Here is a 17,466-nt window from a genome sequence, read left to right as displayed (position 1 = left end):
ATGTTTCTTCTAATTCTAACCACAAAAAACATGACATTCAGATAAATAAAATCCTAATGTCCTGGTAATATTTATAGGATTGCTGAAAATTTAAATCAAATATTTATATTCCGAAATATTTTAGATTCTAACCTCACTAAAACTAAAACAAAAAAAAGTGTTAATTGGATTTAACCCCAATTAATTTAATTAGTAGAGAAAGTTTTGCATAAAATGCTACTTCTCAACGATTATATCACAAGAATCATTCGATAGATTATTTATTAAGGTTTGGAAAGTTTAATTCAACATAACCTCACATTTTAGGAAAATCTCCCGGAAATTGAAACAAGAAAAATAAAACTCGCTTTAAATTTCAATTTAAAGTGCTTAGTAAGTTGTTAATTGAATGCACTAAAGCCAAATTGCAAAGGCGTAAAGCGTGAGAGATACTAAACTGAATAAATAACATTTTGAGGTTAAAAATGAGTATGGGAACGCGCACTGGCTTCGAATGACTCAATCTTCGGACAACTAAATTTTTTCTAGGGTAAGTGTGCCAAATTTCGGCATAGTTGCATGCAAACACCAATGTTTCAAGTTTGAAATGTAATATTTTTAATACAAATTGATTTTTTCTGTTACTTTTTTATAAGGATTGTTACTTGGAACCTTGTAGACAGTTTATCGTCTTTATTTTCTCTAAAATCATTCTTAATACATTTTAAAATAAATAAAAATGTAGACATAGCATTGGTGGCCTATTCCGGCCACATTCATTCTCATAGTTCCTTGCCCTTCTGGAATTCTTTCAATTCCTTTTTCAGATCATATTGCTCGTCGATGTGATATTTTTTGTTATTTTTTGGCATTGTATAATCTCTAGAGTATGCAAAAACTGAAAATTCATGGAAATTTGAAGACCAAAAAATATGGCCGGAATTGCAAGCTGGCCGGAATTTAATACACTTACCCTATGTTCTTAAAGGACATAACAAGATTGTAAAATTAATTAAAAACATATTGAAAAAATTAGTTGTTCAAAGCTGGAGTCGTCCAAAGGTAACGCACATTCACCTACTGGGTTTTATTGGTTAGAAATAGCAACCACGCAGAACTAAATAAAAAATACACAGAATTCTAACCTCAACAACTTATTAATCATAACTAATGAGGTTTTTCATTTGAAAGTTGCTTGATTGGTCCTGATTTTAGAAAGAGACCTGAGATATAAATGCAAAATCGTTAAAAGTAGCAAAAACTTCCAAATTTTAACCCTATAATCTTTTTCATTGTTTCATATTCCTTTGTTTTCATGGAGACATAACCTCACTTTAGGTTTAGATAGTAAGAAACATAATTTATTTCAGACCAAACCATTTTAAAACACTAACTTTTTGTTAGAAATTTGCCATAAAAAGATTACGAAATTCTAACCTCCAAAATTAGCTAAAGATCTCGATTTAATTTCTTACTAAAAGTGTTTCAGTTTCATTATAAAAACACGGTGGTGAATGGTAATTTTTATACAAAAAGTTAAGTACTTTTACTCAAAGAAACTCTAAAATAACCATTAAACATGTGATATAAAATATTCGAGGCACTAATCTCTTTTAATTAAGAGATCCCTTCATCAAACTATAAATTGACAGTCCTAGAGGAATATTATGGAGATAACACGGGCAAAATGCAAAGAAAACGAAAGAATTTAATATTAATAAGAAAATGAGGATAATAGGCCTCATTTCTTTAGGTAAGAGGTTTGATTCGAAAAATTCTAGGTTATGTGAAACCTAACCTCAAAAACTCAAGACATAAAGAATTTGACATTGATCGTAAAGAAGTTATCGATCAATGCTTTAGTAATAAATAAAGAACTGTTATAAAAGTTCAGAAATATGAACAGTAAAGTCTTTCTAAATTCGAACACTTGGGGGTCGTATGAATGACAAATCTCACCTTGAATTTTGCTTAAAATCAAATGCCCATACTTTCATACAAGTATTCGTAGTGACGTACTTCCTTTTCATTTGACACGATCATAATGTAAGTACATTTGTAAATATTCAAGAAGTAGCACAGAAATATAATTTGCAATCATTTACAACACGATTTTTTTAACATAACCCCACAGTTGACATTTTGAATTTAACCGGGGTGTTCAAATTTGTGAAGTTCAAATATGAGAGACTCTACTGCAAGGGTGAGCAAGAACCGTTTAAAATCGAATAAACGTCAAAATAAGTTTATCCAAGTAGCGTTTTGACTATTGACGTACAATTCTTCTTTGACATTTGTTCGGTTTCAAACGGTTCTTGCTCACCTCTGCGTCTACTGTATAACATTGTTTGTAAGGTTATGTGACAAAAGTTGGGTAGAATTTTACAAAATAAAATACTTCATGTTGCATTGAACCTGCAAGTATTTTGCCATGAGATAACCTTACTTTTCAATGTTACGTCGTACATAACCTTAAATTATGAGATAACCTAACAATTACGAAAATTATGTCCCATAAATCTTGGTTTTTTAAGGTTAAATCCAACATAACCTCATTTAAAAAAAAAAAAAAAACAAAAATTGAAAAATCTTGGGTATTCTCCTGTCGAACAACTACCCCTTTGCTTAGAACAAAAGAGCTTTTCAAAGTTTCCTAAAGCACATAAAAAAGTTGGGGATGTGGTCTTTTGTGAGTTTCATCTCATTTTACTGGACCACAACAAATCAAAGCGTTGTTGCGGTCAATATTGAACAATAAATTCCGCGAATGCATACTAAGTGACAAATATTGAAGTGATATTTACATGTTACAGAGAACTCGCACAGTGATAAGAAATCACTTTGACTTCACAACTTCTCAGCCTATAAAGCGAGATCACCAATCACTTAAACATCAGTCTGTGTCGATACTTGAGTGAGTCAAGAACGGTATAATTTTGAGCAAAAAAGCATTTGTGAAAATTTTCTACATTAGAAAGTTCAAGATGAAATACGTGATATTTTCCCTTTTGCTCTGCGGAGTATCCCTTTCCATGGGTAAATAAATCAGAATCACTGGCAAAGGTCTTCTAAGAGTTTTACTACCGATTTCTTAACTTCCCAATTCAGGACAGCGTTTGGAAAATGATCCTGATGGAAAGGCTTGCGTACCAGGTAGTTCTTTTATGGACAAGGATAACTGCAACAGATGCGTCTGTACAAAAGATGGAGCAAGATATGCCTGCACTAAAAGGTTTTGCGGTACAATGGATATTCAAGGTGATCAACCGCAAAATGAGCAAAGTAAGTTTTCTAACCCAAATTGTGAAAAAGTGAGAACAATTCCTAAAAACTCCTGAATAACCTTTATAACCTCAAAATAACATAACCTAAAATTGTGCATTGAAATATCAGCGATGTCCTCCTAATTTAAATAGTTTTAGTGTTTTACTTTTCATTTAAAAACTGGAAATTGTAATACAAATTTGTGGTTATGTGCAAGGACATTTGAAGGTTAAAACATAACCTTAAAAATAATTATTAGACCTAGACAAATTTCCCTTTTAAGTGAGCCCTATTACTCTCATTTTCAAGACATTATTTTGAGATCTCCTCCGTGAAACTTTCCCTAAACTAAACATTACAACTTTGCTAAATTCCCTCACAACTTATTTGAAAATTTCCCACCATGAAATTTGCTGTTTCCTGGTAAATTTCACGTTATGGTGTCAAGAAGTTCAGAAAAAAAATTATCAAGCGTGTGAACTCTTTCTGTTGGGGTCAAATATGTAATTTCAAACACACTCCTAAAATTATTATTACATGTGATAAGACGAATGGCAGTAAAAGTGAAATTGTTTGCTAATCAATGGACTCCGTCAATAGTAATGATGTTATTTTAATTGCACTATTGAAAATGGGACAATATTGTGAATAACTTATTGAAAGGCTTCAAAGTGACTCAGTGAAGAGTAGCACAGATTTTATTTAGCAAAATAGTCGTAAAATATCTAGAACGAAAAGATATCGGTTGAAAGTTGTTATAAAAGCTTGAATTGAATGGAGCTTAATTTACTTATTTAGAATTTGAGGTTATGAATAGCATAACCTTCAAATCAGGGTCATTGTTCCTACACAGTAAATTAAAAGAACCTGAAATATATAAAGCTGTGTCTAACATAATCTTAATTGAATTGAATAAAATAATCTTTTATTCGATCTACAGGTTATGTTATATCAAAAATGAGGTTATGTTGAATCAAAAGTCAAACAGCCTACTTTATATTTCATGTGGCAATATCACAAACATTTTATTTAATTAATTCTTGAAACTGGCGCTATAACAAAATAACAACATTTTGTAATGAATTTTATGGCGCTTTCGGAATGTACAGTAGACTCTCTCTCAATTGGGCATTTGGGGCAAAGTGTCATCCGGTTTATCGATAGATTTGGCCGTCAAAGCCTTTGTAAATTCCACAAAAAGCGCTTAATTATAAAGAATCATGATAAAATAAGAGGAACTAAAGCGAATTTGAGCAAATTAGCTTGATAATTAAACGTGAAAATTGTCAACAAAATTTGTCGACCGATTGAAAAAGAGCCGATTGAGCGAGAGTCTACTGTATTTACACCTAAAATTGCTTGCCAATTTCCTAATTTGACAAAGAAGTTATTAAGCAATGTGAGGTTATGTAGAATCCAACCTAAAAATAAATATTTTTGGCAAAGAAAACTGATCCTATGCAATTTTTAGGATTGTTTTTGGCACTGAAAAAAACTAAAAAGATCATTTAGCAATGTATTATTTAATTTGGCAAATAGGTTGTTTTGGAATTTGAGCTTCTGTTGAACATAACCTCAAAATCATGTGCAAAATATTTTAATGCATTTATATTTTGCTACCAGTAATGTCAATTTTGTTAAATGAGCTGGAGTGGTTAAAGGTTAAAGGCTTCTTAATTGTGCAATACAGATCTCAGGAAAAATTCTAATCAGTTCCTTAAAAGTCCAAAATTACGATAAAGTAGCCTTAGACGTAACGTTAACCCAAACATAACCTCACATTTTTAAAATGAAATCTTTACTAAAGAAGTGAATACAGCCAAGTTTCGTGTAGTCTGAGAATTTCAAAGTATGTTCTGAAATTGGAAATCCTTTTTTGGGTTATATGAAGCATTACGCAATATTGCTAACTAACCTCATAAAATAGAATCGGTCCCAGTAAGAACCATGAAGATAACAAAACATAATATAGTTCTCTCAATTATACAAATTCTTCCAAATTTTTCGTTTCGATTGAATTACTGAAAAAATATATTGAATTTTAAGGTTATGTACAACATAACCTCACTTTCCCAAAGAACTTTCATCATAATATAAATTAAAATAGAATTGAATGCGGAAAGAGACGTTCTTTTACGAATATCAAGTGCTCAAATATTTTTTCTTTATAAATTTAAAACAGATTCTTTTCTAACCAATCTAGTGATGCAAAATCAAGGTCTTCTAAAAATAAAAGTCCGCACTCTGGGAATTTTGATTACTCAAAAGTATGGGGTAAAAAAAACTTATCTAACAAAAAAATAGAAATAAATAAACACGTCAATCTGAATTTTCGGCTCAAATGGCCTCATCCTAACCAGTTGAGATAACCCGATACAATAAAGTCTAAGCTTATCTACAACGAAACTTTTTGTCAGACTGTGTTCCTGGATCACGTTTTAAGTCTTCTGATGGCTGTAATTGGTGTACTTGCTCCGAAGATGGAAAACATTCCTTCTGTACTCTAATGGCTTGCGTTGGTAAACCTGAATACGTTGCAACACCCTACCGCAGGAAGCGTGACGAAGGTAGACCCTATGCTACATATCTAACCTTGAACAGAGTCTTGCAACGCTTTCAATTACTTCTAGGTTGCGTTCCTAAATCGTCATTCACAGCCCCGGATGGCTGTAATACTTGCAGATGTTCTGATGATGGAAAACACTCTTTCTGTACTCGAATGGAATGCCCACCAAAAGCCCAGGAAGCAACCCCGTATCGCAGAAGACGTGATCTCAGTAATGAAAAAACAAACCTAAAATCGATAATTATTCTAAATTATGAAGCTAAATTACGTTTGTTCAACAGCATGTACTCCTGGACAAACCTTTACGGCTTCTGATGGATGTAACACATGCCACTGTAACGAGGAAGGCACAAATGCCGTCTGCACCCTTAAGGCTTGCATTAGCAATCCGAACAATCCTAACTATGCAGCAACGACCTACCGCAGAAAACGCGATGAAGGTAAATCATTCAACTTCATTTAGACAACTCATAATAATTGAAAGAATCTTGGTATTTTGTTCACTGACGACAAAAGACAGATCAAAAAGACATTCTAACAGTATCGATCAATATCAGTCGGAAGAACCTACTTCATATATTTAGACCTGGGAACAACTTTCCAACGTTTTGAATTATTTTCAGGTTGCACTCCCAAATCTACATTCACAGCCCCAGATGGATGCAACACTTGCAGATGCTCTGATGATGGAAAGACCTCTTTCTGTACCCGAATGGAATGCCCACCAACACCCCAGGAAGCAACCCCATATCGCAGAAAACGTGACCTCAGTAACGAAGATATATGACTAATTAGTGAGATAACGTTGCTAATTCAATCATCTTTAACAGAATGCACTCCTGGGAATGTCTTTATGGCTGAAGATGGATGCAACTCATGTATCTGTAACGACGATGGTACAAATGCTGCTTGCACTGAAAGGGCTTGCATTACAAATCCTGAATACGCTCCAATGCCCTATCGCAGGAAACGCGATGAAGGTAAGGCTCTTACAGCGATTCTACATTGACCGACAATCTCTTAGAATGTCGCTCGATTTGTCGTTTTTCTTCAACCCCACATAAATTGTTTAGGTCGAGCGTTATTGACCGGGAAACAGAGAACACACTGACCGAATTTTGTTTATAAACGTTTAAAGATCCGGGAAACGCTTGAAAACCCAGGGAACGCTTGGGAACCCGGTCATTCTTTGGAAACTTGGGGAACGCTTGAGAATGGGGTAAAACTTGGGAAGGCTTTATAATTCGGGGGACGTAACCACAGGAACCTATGGAAAGTTTGGGTATCCAAGGAACTCTTGACATCGGGGAAAAGCTTGGAAATCCGGCAAAACGTTTAGGAACCCGGGGAATGTTTTGAAGATCCGAGGAACGCTTTAGAACTGGGAAAAGCTTAAAACCCAACAAACGCTTAGGAATCCGAAAAACACTTAAAAACGGGGAAAAGCTTGGAATCCCGGTGAACGTTTAGGGACCGAGGAAATGCTTAGGAATCCAGCACAGGCTTGAAAAACCAGAGAATGTTTACTAACATGGGCGAATAAATAGCAACCCATGAAGCGTTTGAAAATCCGAGGAACGCTTGATAACAGGGAAAAGCCCTTACTACCGGCAAACGCTTAGGAACCTATGGAACGTTTGGAAATCAGAGGATCGATTGAGAATGGAAAAAAGACGTAGAATCTCGGCGAACGCTTAGGAACCCGAGAAACGCTTGAGGAAGGGGAAAAACTTGGGAATCTGACGAACGCTTAGGAACCCAGGGAACGCTTCAGAATCCGGAGAATGGAGAACATTTGGAACATTTTAAGCATCAAAGAACGTTTTGACTTTAGAACGCGAAAAAGATTAACAACCGGACGAATGTTTAGGAACCAGTGGGACGCTTGATAACAGGGAAAAGATTTTACTACCGACAAACGCTTAGGAACCTATTGAACGTTTGGAAATCAGAGGATCGATTGAGAACGGAAAAAAGCGTAGAAAGCCGGCGAACGCTTAGGAACCCGAGAAACGCTTGAGGAAGGAGGAGAACGCTTCAGAATCCATAGAATGGAGAACATTTAGAACATTTTAAACATCAAAGAACGTTTTGAGTTCCTAAGAACACTTCAGAACGCGAAAAAGCTTAACAACCGGGCGAATGTTTAGGAACCAGTGGAACGTTTGAAAACATGAAGAACGCTTGAAAACGAAGAAAAACATAGAAATTCGGCTAAGACTGAGGAACCCGAGAAGCGTTTGGGAACCCGAGAAACGCTTGAGGACGAGGAAAAATTTGGAAACCCGACGAATGCTTAGGAAGCCGGGGAACGTTTGAAAATTCGGAGAATGTTTATTAACCTGAGGAACGTTTATAAACCCAGGGAACATTTAGAAACCCGAAGAATGCTTGAGAACGGGGATAGGCTTAGATAGCCGCTGAACGCTTGGAGACCCTAGAGAACCTGGGGAAGCCTTCAAATCTCGGAAAACGTCTGGGATCTAAAATACTGCTTATGAGAGCTTGTGACGAACATTTATTAACCGGAAGAAGGTTTAGGAACTCGGTGAATTTGAGAAAACTCAGGGAACCCTTGAGAACGGGATAAAACTTGGTAGCCCCGTGATTGCTTAGGAACCCAGTAAACGTCTGAAAATCCGGGAAACGTTTAAAAGCTTGGAGGACGCTTGACAATCCATAGATACTTACGACACTTTAATAATGCGTTACCCTATTTCATTTAGCTATCTTTAAGAATATCGTTCGACACCGGCAAGAGATTTTTATGGACATTTCCGAAGAAATAACGTTTTCAACGATTTCCAGGTTGCGTCCCTAAATCTTCATTCACAGCCCCAGATGGCTGCAACACTTGCAGGTGCTCTGACGATGGAAAACACTCTTTCTGTACTCGAATGGAATGCCCACCAAAAGCCCAGGAAGCTACTCCCTACCGCAAAAGACGTGATCTCGGTAACTAATTGCATGGTCACAAAATCAAAGTCATGCATTAAACCTGGACAAGAAGTTACCATGTTTCATAAGAAACGTTCCCTCTCAATAAAGAACAAAAAATAATCTCTCTCATTAAAACATCTTTTTTTTTTTCTTATGGAGCCAAAACCAAGAACAAGACATTTTCAAGAATTTTTCTGCTAGAATTCAAGAATATTAAAGTATTTGTGTCAAATGCGTTTTTTTTATATTTTGCCTAATCCTTTATTAATTCCTGGAGGTTATAAAAACACTAAGGTGGCGATGGACGCAAGGGTATGAGGAATAAAAGTAACGACCGTAAGACCGAGAGAAATCTCGGTTTGTAATACATAAAATAAATCTTGAAATTTTCTTGTTCTTTAATCATCATCTCAGTATTATAATTGAGATCAATAATCCTTTTCTTATGCCATTTCGATTGTTTTTAGCTTTAGACCGAGATAGTGGAATAGCTTGCGAGCCAAACACTAGCTACATGAATGATTGCAATATGTGCATTTGCACTGTCTATGGTAGACTCTACTGTACTCAGAGACATTGCATCAAATTCGAATAGAAACTGCACTTTCTGCACAATCTCTTTTCTACCTCACACTTCCTACACAGCTTTACCCTTCAGCATCCATCGTATTCCTAAAAGCAATCTTTTACTTCTAATAACACATTTCAAACTGACTTTTGTAATTAACATAAATTTCTCTCTTTTTATGTACAGAGACGTGTGAAGATAATAAATGTAAATGAGCTAACACGTGCTTGGTTTTTCCTAATTGAAAAGAATCTGCTGCAAATATTTATATATTTCTCTGCTGAACTTTTTAATGTTTTTTTTTTATGTTTTCAAATTGTAATTATTGGGCGTTTGTTTGAGTTGATCATAAAAAAAAACCTCGGACAAAGCTGAATCACAATGGAGAGTACTTTAGAAGAAGCAAAACATGAGGTAAGCCATAGAGATAGTGCGGTAGAAGTTAAACAGTTTAGAAAATTATAGAATTTAAGTCCAGTCATGTTTATTCTTCGCAAGTTCGTCTCTTCACAATGAAACAGTTCTAAGTGCATTAGGGTTGTATGCGCATTTGTTGGTAACGATGCATCAATAAATAAATTTCGAACAAGGATGAAACATGAACTGGAGGAGCTTTAAAGTGAGGCCTACATTCTGGCCTCAATCCGGACGAAAAGACTTAGCTTAGACTTAGGAAGGGGCTTTCCCAGACGAAATGGAAAATATAGTGGACGATGTCCTTAAAATCTTGGGGCTGCTACGATGTTGACGGACGCTAGCTTTACATCCTGTGAAATAGCTAGGTGTTGTGTAGAAGGCCTTGTCTCTTAAAGGAACATAAGTGGCTACTTAAGTGAGAAATTCTGAAAAATTTCACTGGCTTAGTGTACCGGGGATTGAAGAGGACATTACTATTATGTCATATTCCTGGCTAATTTTAGTTAAATTAAGTTCTAATCTTTATTGTTAATGGTACGTGAAGTTTTCCAATGGAATAATTACCTATTTCGTGAACAAAAAGGATTTTTCTAAAGTGTCTGCAAATGCTTCAATAGGAAATCCCGGAAATATGATTTTTTTTGGAGAGATTTTCTAATTGTTTTAGATGAGAAAGGTGAAAAGACCAGAAATAAGAACAAATCCTGCACTCAAGAGCAACTCAACAAGGTTTTGGATGTCTTTCGTCGCGGTATCACTTACACTATTTGTCTCCAATTAGAAACTTTCCCTTGTCTCCATTTGGATTAATTTGTTTCCAATAAAAGCATTTTACACTCGCGTATTTTTCTTGTATTTAAGAAGTTTTTAAATTATATCTAAAGATTTTTCACTAAACAGTAACATTCTAGAAGAGTCAAGGAGCAAATTTAATTAAACTTAATGTGTTAAATCTTTTATCAAAGTTAAAGCGTCTGGAAATAGTTTTGAATTAGGACATTTACCCTATCTAATAAATCTACAAAGAATTAAAGTTTCACAAAATATTTTTCTTTTTTTTAATATTATGTAGACGTCATTTTTAAAGCATTATTCTTGAGTGTAATCTTAACGTGCACCCGCTTTACTACAACCTACACTACTTTACTAAATTTCTGCATTGTAAAATAAAGTAGTACTATTAACATTAAAACCGGTAAAAATCAACTGAGGTCATATTTTCGAACGTAACCGGTCGCATTTGGTTACTGCCTATTTCGTTTTCGAATTGCCTGGTTAGGAGAAAATTGAGTCATTACTAAGCTTGGGATCGTAAAAAGCATGAGCACTTTGCCCTACTCATAAATTCATCCCACTGTGCTACGCACTAGTAAATATCAAGAAATCTCCCCTAGTGGTTCGTTTCTGAGATAAATTTGTTCTACTATCTGTTATAATCTTCTCGAACGTGTCCTAGCTAAAACTTCAGGTTTGCTAAAATTTCTATTTTACTTGTAAACGTTTTGAAGTTCAGTCTCAACAGGTTTTGAAAGCATTCGAGCATAGCCAGAGCTCCCAAAGGAAAGATTTTGTGGATAAAAGATAAATTAAGATCAGGGGGGGGGGGTGACATTAGCACTAAAAAATTCGACCAGTAGGGGAATTCTGTAATTTTCGTGGCATTGTCACGCGTGAGTTCGAAACCTGACAATGCCATTCGAGCTTTTTTGTCATATCATATGAGTTCGAAAATGCAATTCATTGATTTTTTAATGAAATACCTTTACTTGATAATTTTATGAAAATACAGTACGTCTTGGTTGATTTGTTTAACAAAATTTATTGTCATTTGAATTGCCAGAAATCTCAAATATGTGACTTCTGATAATGCCACGTGAGCTCAAATGGCAATGTCACGGCTACAGAATCGCATTTTCGAAAAAGCTCTCCTGAGATTCAAACCCAATTTGTCATATGGCATTGCCAGAGCGTTACAGAATTCCCCTCCAGTTTTAGTGTAAATTTTTTCCTGTTTTCGTATACATTTCACGAGATATCTCCGAAACTACGTAGGTTGTCAATTTGGAGTTTTCGGTTGCCTGTTCGTTATTAAATTGGCTTTGACTTTGTATTAGTATTTTTTACTAATTCATTCTACAATGACAGAAAACACCGAATGAACTCCAAAGTTTTTTCGGCACGCTAGAAACACATGGGAAGCATAGGAAACGTCATGTCCCTGATTATGATAATGCTAAAATTCATGCAAAAAAATCAAAATTGAGCACTGTGCAGTGATTTTCTCCTTCATCACGATTTTTTTTTGTATTTTTGAATTCGATGTCAAGCATAAAGACATTGAGTTTCTGTTCTCAATTCGATAAGTACTTTCACTTAATGATAATCAATCTCGAATTAGCACTTCCTATTAAATTATCCAGGTAAGTGGGTCAAAGTGAAGAAGAAAGAGAAATAGGGATAATGAGTATTATCAGTGTTGACTTACCCATTAGACAGAGGCACGTGATAGGGCGTCTCCGTGGCAGACAGATCAATCTCCTGGACATACATTTGCTTCTCCTCCTTGAACTGCAACGCCTTGAGGGATGACGGATCGAAGACGAAAACATCCCCGAGATTTGTCGTAATCCACACAGAATTGTCCGATGGACGTCCGTGGACTTCGTTAATTTGGCAGCAGACAGAAGTGAGATGCGACAGCCAATCCTCCATGTCTGTGTCCCCAGAAAACTGAAGCCTGATCAGAGCTGATCCAAGCGGAAGTCTTGGAGCATGGATGGCCAATCGAGGGCATCCAGGTTCACTCTGACACATGACACAGGTGATCTCGGAGAGAGGAAACTGCATCTTCGTGGTGACTCCGTCAGGATTGAGAATTGTCAGAGTTCCGGAATTCAATCCATTGCTTCCGGAAGCATTCACCCATTCCAGCTCAATGAGACAATCTTCGAAGGATCCATGAGATTTGGCCACTCGAGCCTCGCCACTCTTCACCCAAGATGACATCTCAATGGCCAATTGGTACTTCTCCAGATCGAGATCTTCGGCGTCCGCCAGACGCCCCTTGAGATCCTCGAGAATCCTCAGACGCCAGGGTTGATTGAGTTCTGTCTGATTGCTGGCCGAGATGGTGTCATTGAACCAATTGGGCAGTTGCTGAGGATCTACAGATACAGCTCCTGCACTGCATCCTGTCCAGATGACATCACACTCTGCCCAGTACTGAGATCCCCCATGATCATCTTCCTCCCCAAAAACACCCGAATCCCTCGATGTTTCCGCATCAAAGACCACAGAATCACTCTCCGGATGAGCTTCTGTGCCCACCATCGACCCCACACTCCTCACCGGACTCCAGGCTCGTGGATTCCTCAGCGGAGTCTCAAAGTGCTTTCCGGACACCTCAAAAATCTCCGCTACCGGTGCACTGGCTGCCACCTGAAGACTCTGCTCTCGCAGAGCTTCCTCTTCCCTTGCGGACTTCAAACTCCCTGCCACACTCGGCGGAGAATCTGCCGGCTTCTGCCACAATTCCGGTTTATGCCGAGCATTTACCGTCGGAGCTGATCTCGATGTTTCCTCATTCTCTTCACTCAGTATCATACTCTCCGGCTGATGTTGCCCCCTCAGCAAACTACTCAAACTCCTATGCTTGGATCCCGGAGATCCCGAACCACTCCTCCTGGAACTCAAACTCGCCATACTCGATGTCCTGCTCAATTGCATTGGACACTGAATCAGACGCCACTTCTTGCCCGTGGCATCACTTCCGGACACCCCGGACCGGAAATACAGGGCCCGATCTTCAGATCCCACCGCAAACACTTGATCATTCGCAGCCACTGAGACACTCGAGATATTCCCCACCATCTCCACCCAGCCATTTCCAATAGCTGCATCCTCACTAATTCCCGCCGTTTCACCCTTCACTCCTCGCCGGAACCACACGTGATTGTCATTTGTCACGCACCAGACAGAATTCGTGCCCACTGACACTTGCACAATCTTTAGACCATTGCCCGGAGGCTTCACTTCAAGCCAACTCTCGCCCGTGAACGAATCTTTGGTCACTCCGGAACGGACAATGGCTCGGCCACAGTAGAGACTGGCCCAAACCAATCCAGTGGCTCCCACGCTTATTTGGGACACTTCTGCTCCCGATGGAGTGGTGATTGCTGTCCAGCGGAGACCTTCGGGAGACGTCGTGCTGACACCAGACCGAAACATCACCTGGAAATGAAGGGATTGGTCAGGGATTTCCGCAAGGAAAGGAGAATATACTGTACTAGACATTTTTCTTTCATTATACTTTGTATAATACGGGAGATTGGGGCAGTTTCTCAAAGCCAAAAATTTTGAAATTCAATATCTTCCTTAACCCATTCCTTACCATGGTATTATACATCATACGCAAATTGAGTGATTTTTGATGATTTATTTCTGGGCAATTTTTATCCGAATTGCTGTCGGGAATGGATTTTTAGTAACGTTAGTTATTCAATTACTTGAGAAAAATAGTCCGATAGAGATGAAAATATATTTTGTTATTATTTTCTTGCTTCACGGAAGGTCATGCAAATTTTTTGCTCAAAATGGCGGACGGAAAATACGACATCTCGTCGAATTTGTTAAAATTGGCGTCTTTCCTCTTTCCTGATTTGAATTCTAGTTGCCAATTGGTATTCTTGGATAGTTACTCTATATAAAGCAATAGAGTTTGTAATGAATTAATGCACAGAATTTAAATTCAGTGACCGTTAAGACGTGTGTTTGACAGAGGCTCCTCGCGCCCCCATATGAGATAAAAAATTTTTCCTTTCAAAAAATTCATCTATTAATCTGTAGGAAACTAATCCCAAAATATGAACATTCTATATCAAGTATTTCTGGTACATTGACTGAATGGATTAAGAGAAAGCTGGGCTTTCTCAAATTTTCAAATGTTTACCATGTAATAGATAGGGAGACGTGAGTGAGGCACCTTTAAATTCGGGGTGATTTAAAATTGGCCTTCGCAATTGGTTTTTGAAGCTAAATATCATGATAAAATCTAGGATGATTAACTAACGGATGGAGTATTTTAATTCAGAAATTTAAGCTTTAGATCCCACAAAAATAAATATAACACGAAATGGTAGGCACATGTACAGAGAATATATTTTGATTGAATTTAAAATATTACTGGTGTTACAAATAGAAAATTTGTCGGAAAAATTAAAAAAAAGTGCGAATTTTACGTCTTTTTCATATAGGTTTTAAGAACTGTTATCCTCGTGCAACCATTATAAATTTTGAGCCAATATTATAACATTAGATACTCTTTCATTTGGTAAAAGTTTTAAAATGATTGCATTTGGTTTTATACTAACACTAAAAAAAAACACTTAAGAAAAAATATACAATACTTTTGTACGGAAAATGTATTATAATGCTCTGCCCTGGATAAAATCCAATTAAATAAAAAAAAATAGAAGGAAAAGTCCAATTACAAAGTTGCCCCAATTCAAAAGCGCCCCACTTCCCTCTATTCGTCAAGAATCCCCTTTGTAAAATATTTTCCTTTCCGGGAATATTAATTTTGAATAATAAATTTTTCGAAATCAACGAATTAGTATGTATTTCTCAAATATTTGGAATGAGCCTAACACGAATAAAATTTTCTTTACAAATTTCAGAAATCAAATCTATCCTACATCACAATTTTCCTATTTTCCTCTTCTTGTTAAACAAGGTGACAAAACAGTTTTGCCTTCAAATTTCCCTTAGCTTTTCTAAATCAATGAAAGAAACTTCTTGCTGAAACTAGCTTTTGAAAAATAACTAAAACATTGATTTCTCGTGTTTCTCTATGATCCGCGACTAAGTTGCATAATCGTTTAACGACGAGACACTTTTTACGGACAAATTTGATTTTCGGTCCGCGAAAACTGTCTCGTCGTTAAAGTGTTAAAGATCTTAAAGAACACACTATCATCTTTCCATTTAAAAGACAATAGCTTTATTGAAACCTTGAATTATTTTTAAAGTTGGATACGAGCTTTGTATTTTAATTCTTCGCTAATTAATATTCCACGCAGACAGAAATGTTTGATGTTGTAAATCATATGATAAAAACATTTTTTTCTGTCTGTTCCTTAAGACTGGGTGGAAAAGTAGCAAATATTTTATTAATTTCTTTTTATTTTGTTTCTTCGAAATCTGATTCAAGTGAATTGTTACCTTTGAATACCTTTAGGGCCTTGACAGACCTGAGGATTAGCCGAGAGAGGGCTTAGCGTAATTATATTAGAAATAAGGGTCAAACTACATTTCCATCATTTTCCACAAAGTCGTCTCTCGGCTTAAGTCGTAAGTGTGTCTAGGGCTAGAGCATTACACTCAATCCCGGGATTATGCACATTTTTGGGAGAAAAATTGCATTTCCGCAGGGGCTTTCTTTTGAATAAATCGGCCGTAGAACGAATTTCGCGCGGAGTAAAAGTAGTCAGAGCAGAAACATTAAGCTTTTTTTTAAAAAAAAAAGTCATCAACAAACAGTATTTTTGGAGAGATCTTCAATAAATTGTTAGAATATTTAAAAATAAAAGAAATTCAAGTTTTATTCTTAAAAAGGAGCAAAATGTTTTCAAATTCATAGTAAACATTCAGGCGTATTTCAAAAATGATTTCCTAAATTGACTCCCAATGGTAGGCAAACTTGCATAATTGTATGTGCATAGGGTGGAGTAAGTACTTTTGGCCAATTTAAGGTTTCATGTGTTTGTAATTTTTATAATCTTTTTTTAAAAAAAAATGAAATTCTCTACAAAGATACCTTAAAGCAGTTTCTTCCTAATAATCCAAGAGAATTCCCAATTTTTTTTTGGATATTTTAGTGAAAAAATAATTTTATGCAACTATGCATGTTTCAGTAGTTTTGGCCAATTTGTAAGCACTTTTGGCCACTTGTTTCCAATAGAATTTTAACCCTCTAACGACGAGACACTTTTTACGGACTGAAAATTAACAATAAAAATTAAACTGAGAAACATAATCAATGATAAATGTTACATCTAACCTTGGAAAGTTCAACAGAGTCTGATTCGGTGTATTTTGTGCTTCTATGAACGATAGTGACAAAAATAGCCCAAAAATTTAAGTAATTTTTCTGACAATACCAATGAATAATATTTTTCGCTTTAATGAAAAATGTTACGTATGAGTATTGTAATTTTTATTGCCAAAAGGGTTCTGCTTAAAAAAATTCTATGTATAAAAAATAAATAAAATCAATTATGAATTTGAGAATTTAAAAATTCGCCATTTTTGACCTTAAATATTTACTACGAATCAAATAGCTAGAGATTTGCAAAAAATATTGTAGATTCCTTCAACCTTTTACTTTACAATTATGTACAGACATAAGAAAAAAAAACAACTTTGGGTAGTCAGGAAAAATTATTTTCTTTATGGGACACCGGTGTTCCAATCGTCCTTAAAGGGTTAATAAAATAACAGAAGAAATAGCTCTCGAAAACTTTCACAAATACACAGCACAAATCCTATTCTTATTTAACACCAATTTTATGTGATTATTAGAGTATTTTAAACGACTTTTTGCACATTTTCTATTTGACGTAAAAATTAGTCAAGTCACGATTGGTTTTACTGACTGGCCAAAAGTACTTACACAGCCGAAAAAAGTAAGCTCTTTTAGCCACAACCGATTTTCATTTAATTTGTTAGAAAATCT

At 36.0% G+C, this 17,466-nt stretch overlaps 2 protein-coding genes across 2 annotated transcripts in view; one reads left to right on the top strand and one right to left on the bottom strand.

The window, feature by feature from the left end:
• LOC129804639 (tectonin beta-propeller repeat-containing protein) overlaps positions 1–17,466 on the bottom strand; it is a 33,328-nt gene that overhangs the window by 14,083 nt on the left and 1,779 nt on the right. The window contains exon 2 of the mRNA XM_055852135.1: positions 12,220–13,964. Within this exon, the coding sequence (XP_055708110.1) occupies positions 12,220–13,964 (1,745 nt within the window). The remainder of the gene's footprint in view (positions 1–12,219; positions 13,965–17,466) is intronic.
• LOC129804641 (laminin subunit beta-1-like) lies at positions 2,860–9,539 on the top strand. Its single transcript, XM_055852138.1, has 9 exons — positions 2,860–3,015; positions 3,088–3,261; positions 5,661–5,810; positions 5,874–6,020; positions 6,091–6,249; positions 6,433–6,579; positions 6,640–6,789; positions 8,618–8,764; positions 9,217–9,539. Exons 1-9 carry the CDS (start codon positions 2,964–2,966, stop codon positions 9,342–9,344), a joined length of 1,254 nt encoding a protein of 417 aa, XP_055708113.1. The 5' UTR covers positions 2,860–2,963; the 3' UTR covers positions 9,345–9,539.

Source organism: Phlebotomus papatasi, chromosome 2, assembly GCF_024763615.1.
Source record: "Phlebotomus papatasi isolate M1 chromosome 2, Ppap_2.1, whole genome shotgun sequence".
Taxonomy (NCBI): domain Eukaryota; kingdom Metazoa; phylum Arthropoda; class Insecta; order Diptera; family Psychodidae; genus Phlebotomus; species Phlebotomus papatasi.
The sequence above is the reverse complement of the archived record's forward strand: the minus strand, read 5'-3'. Positions and strand labels throughout refer to the sequence as shown.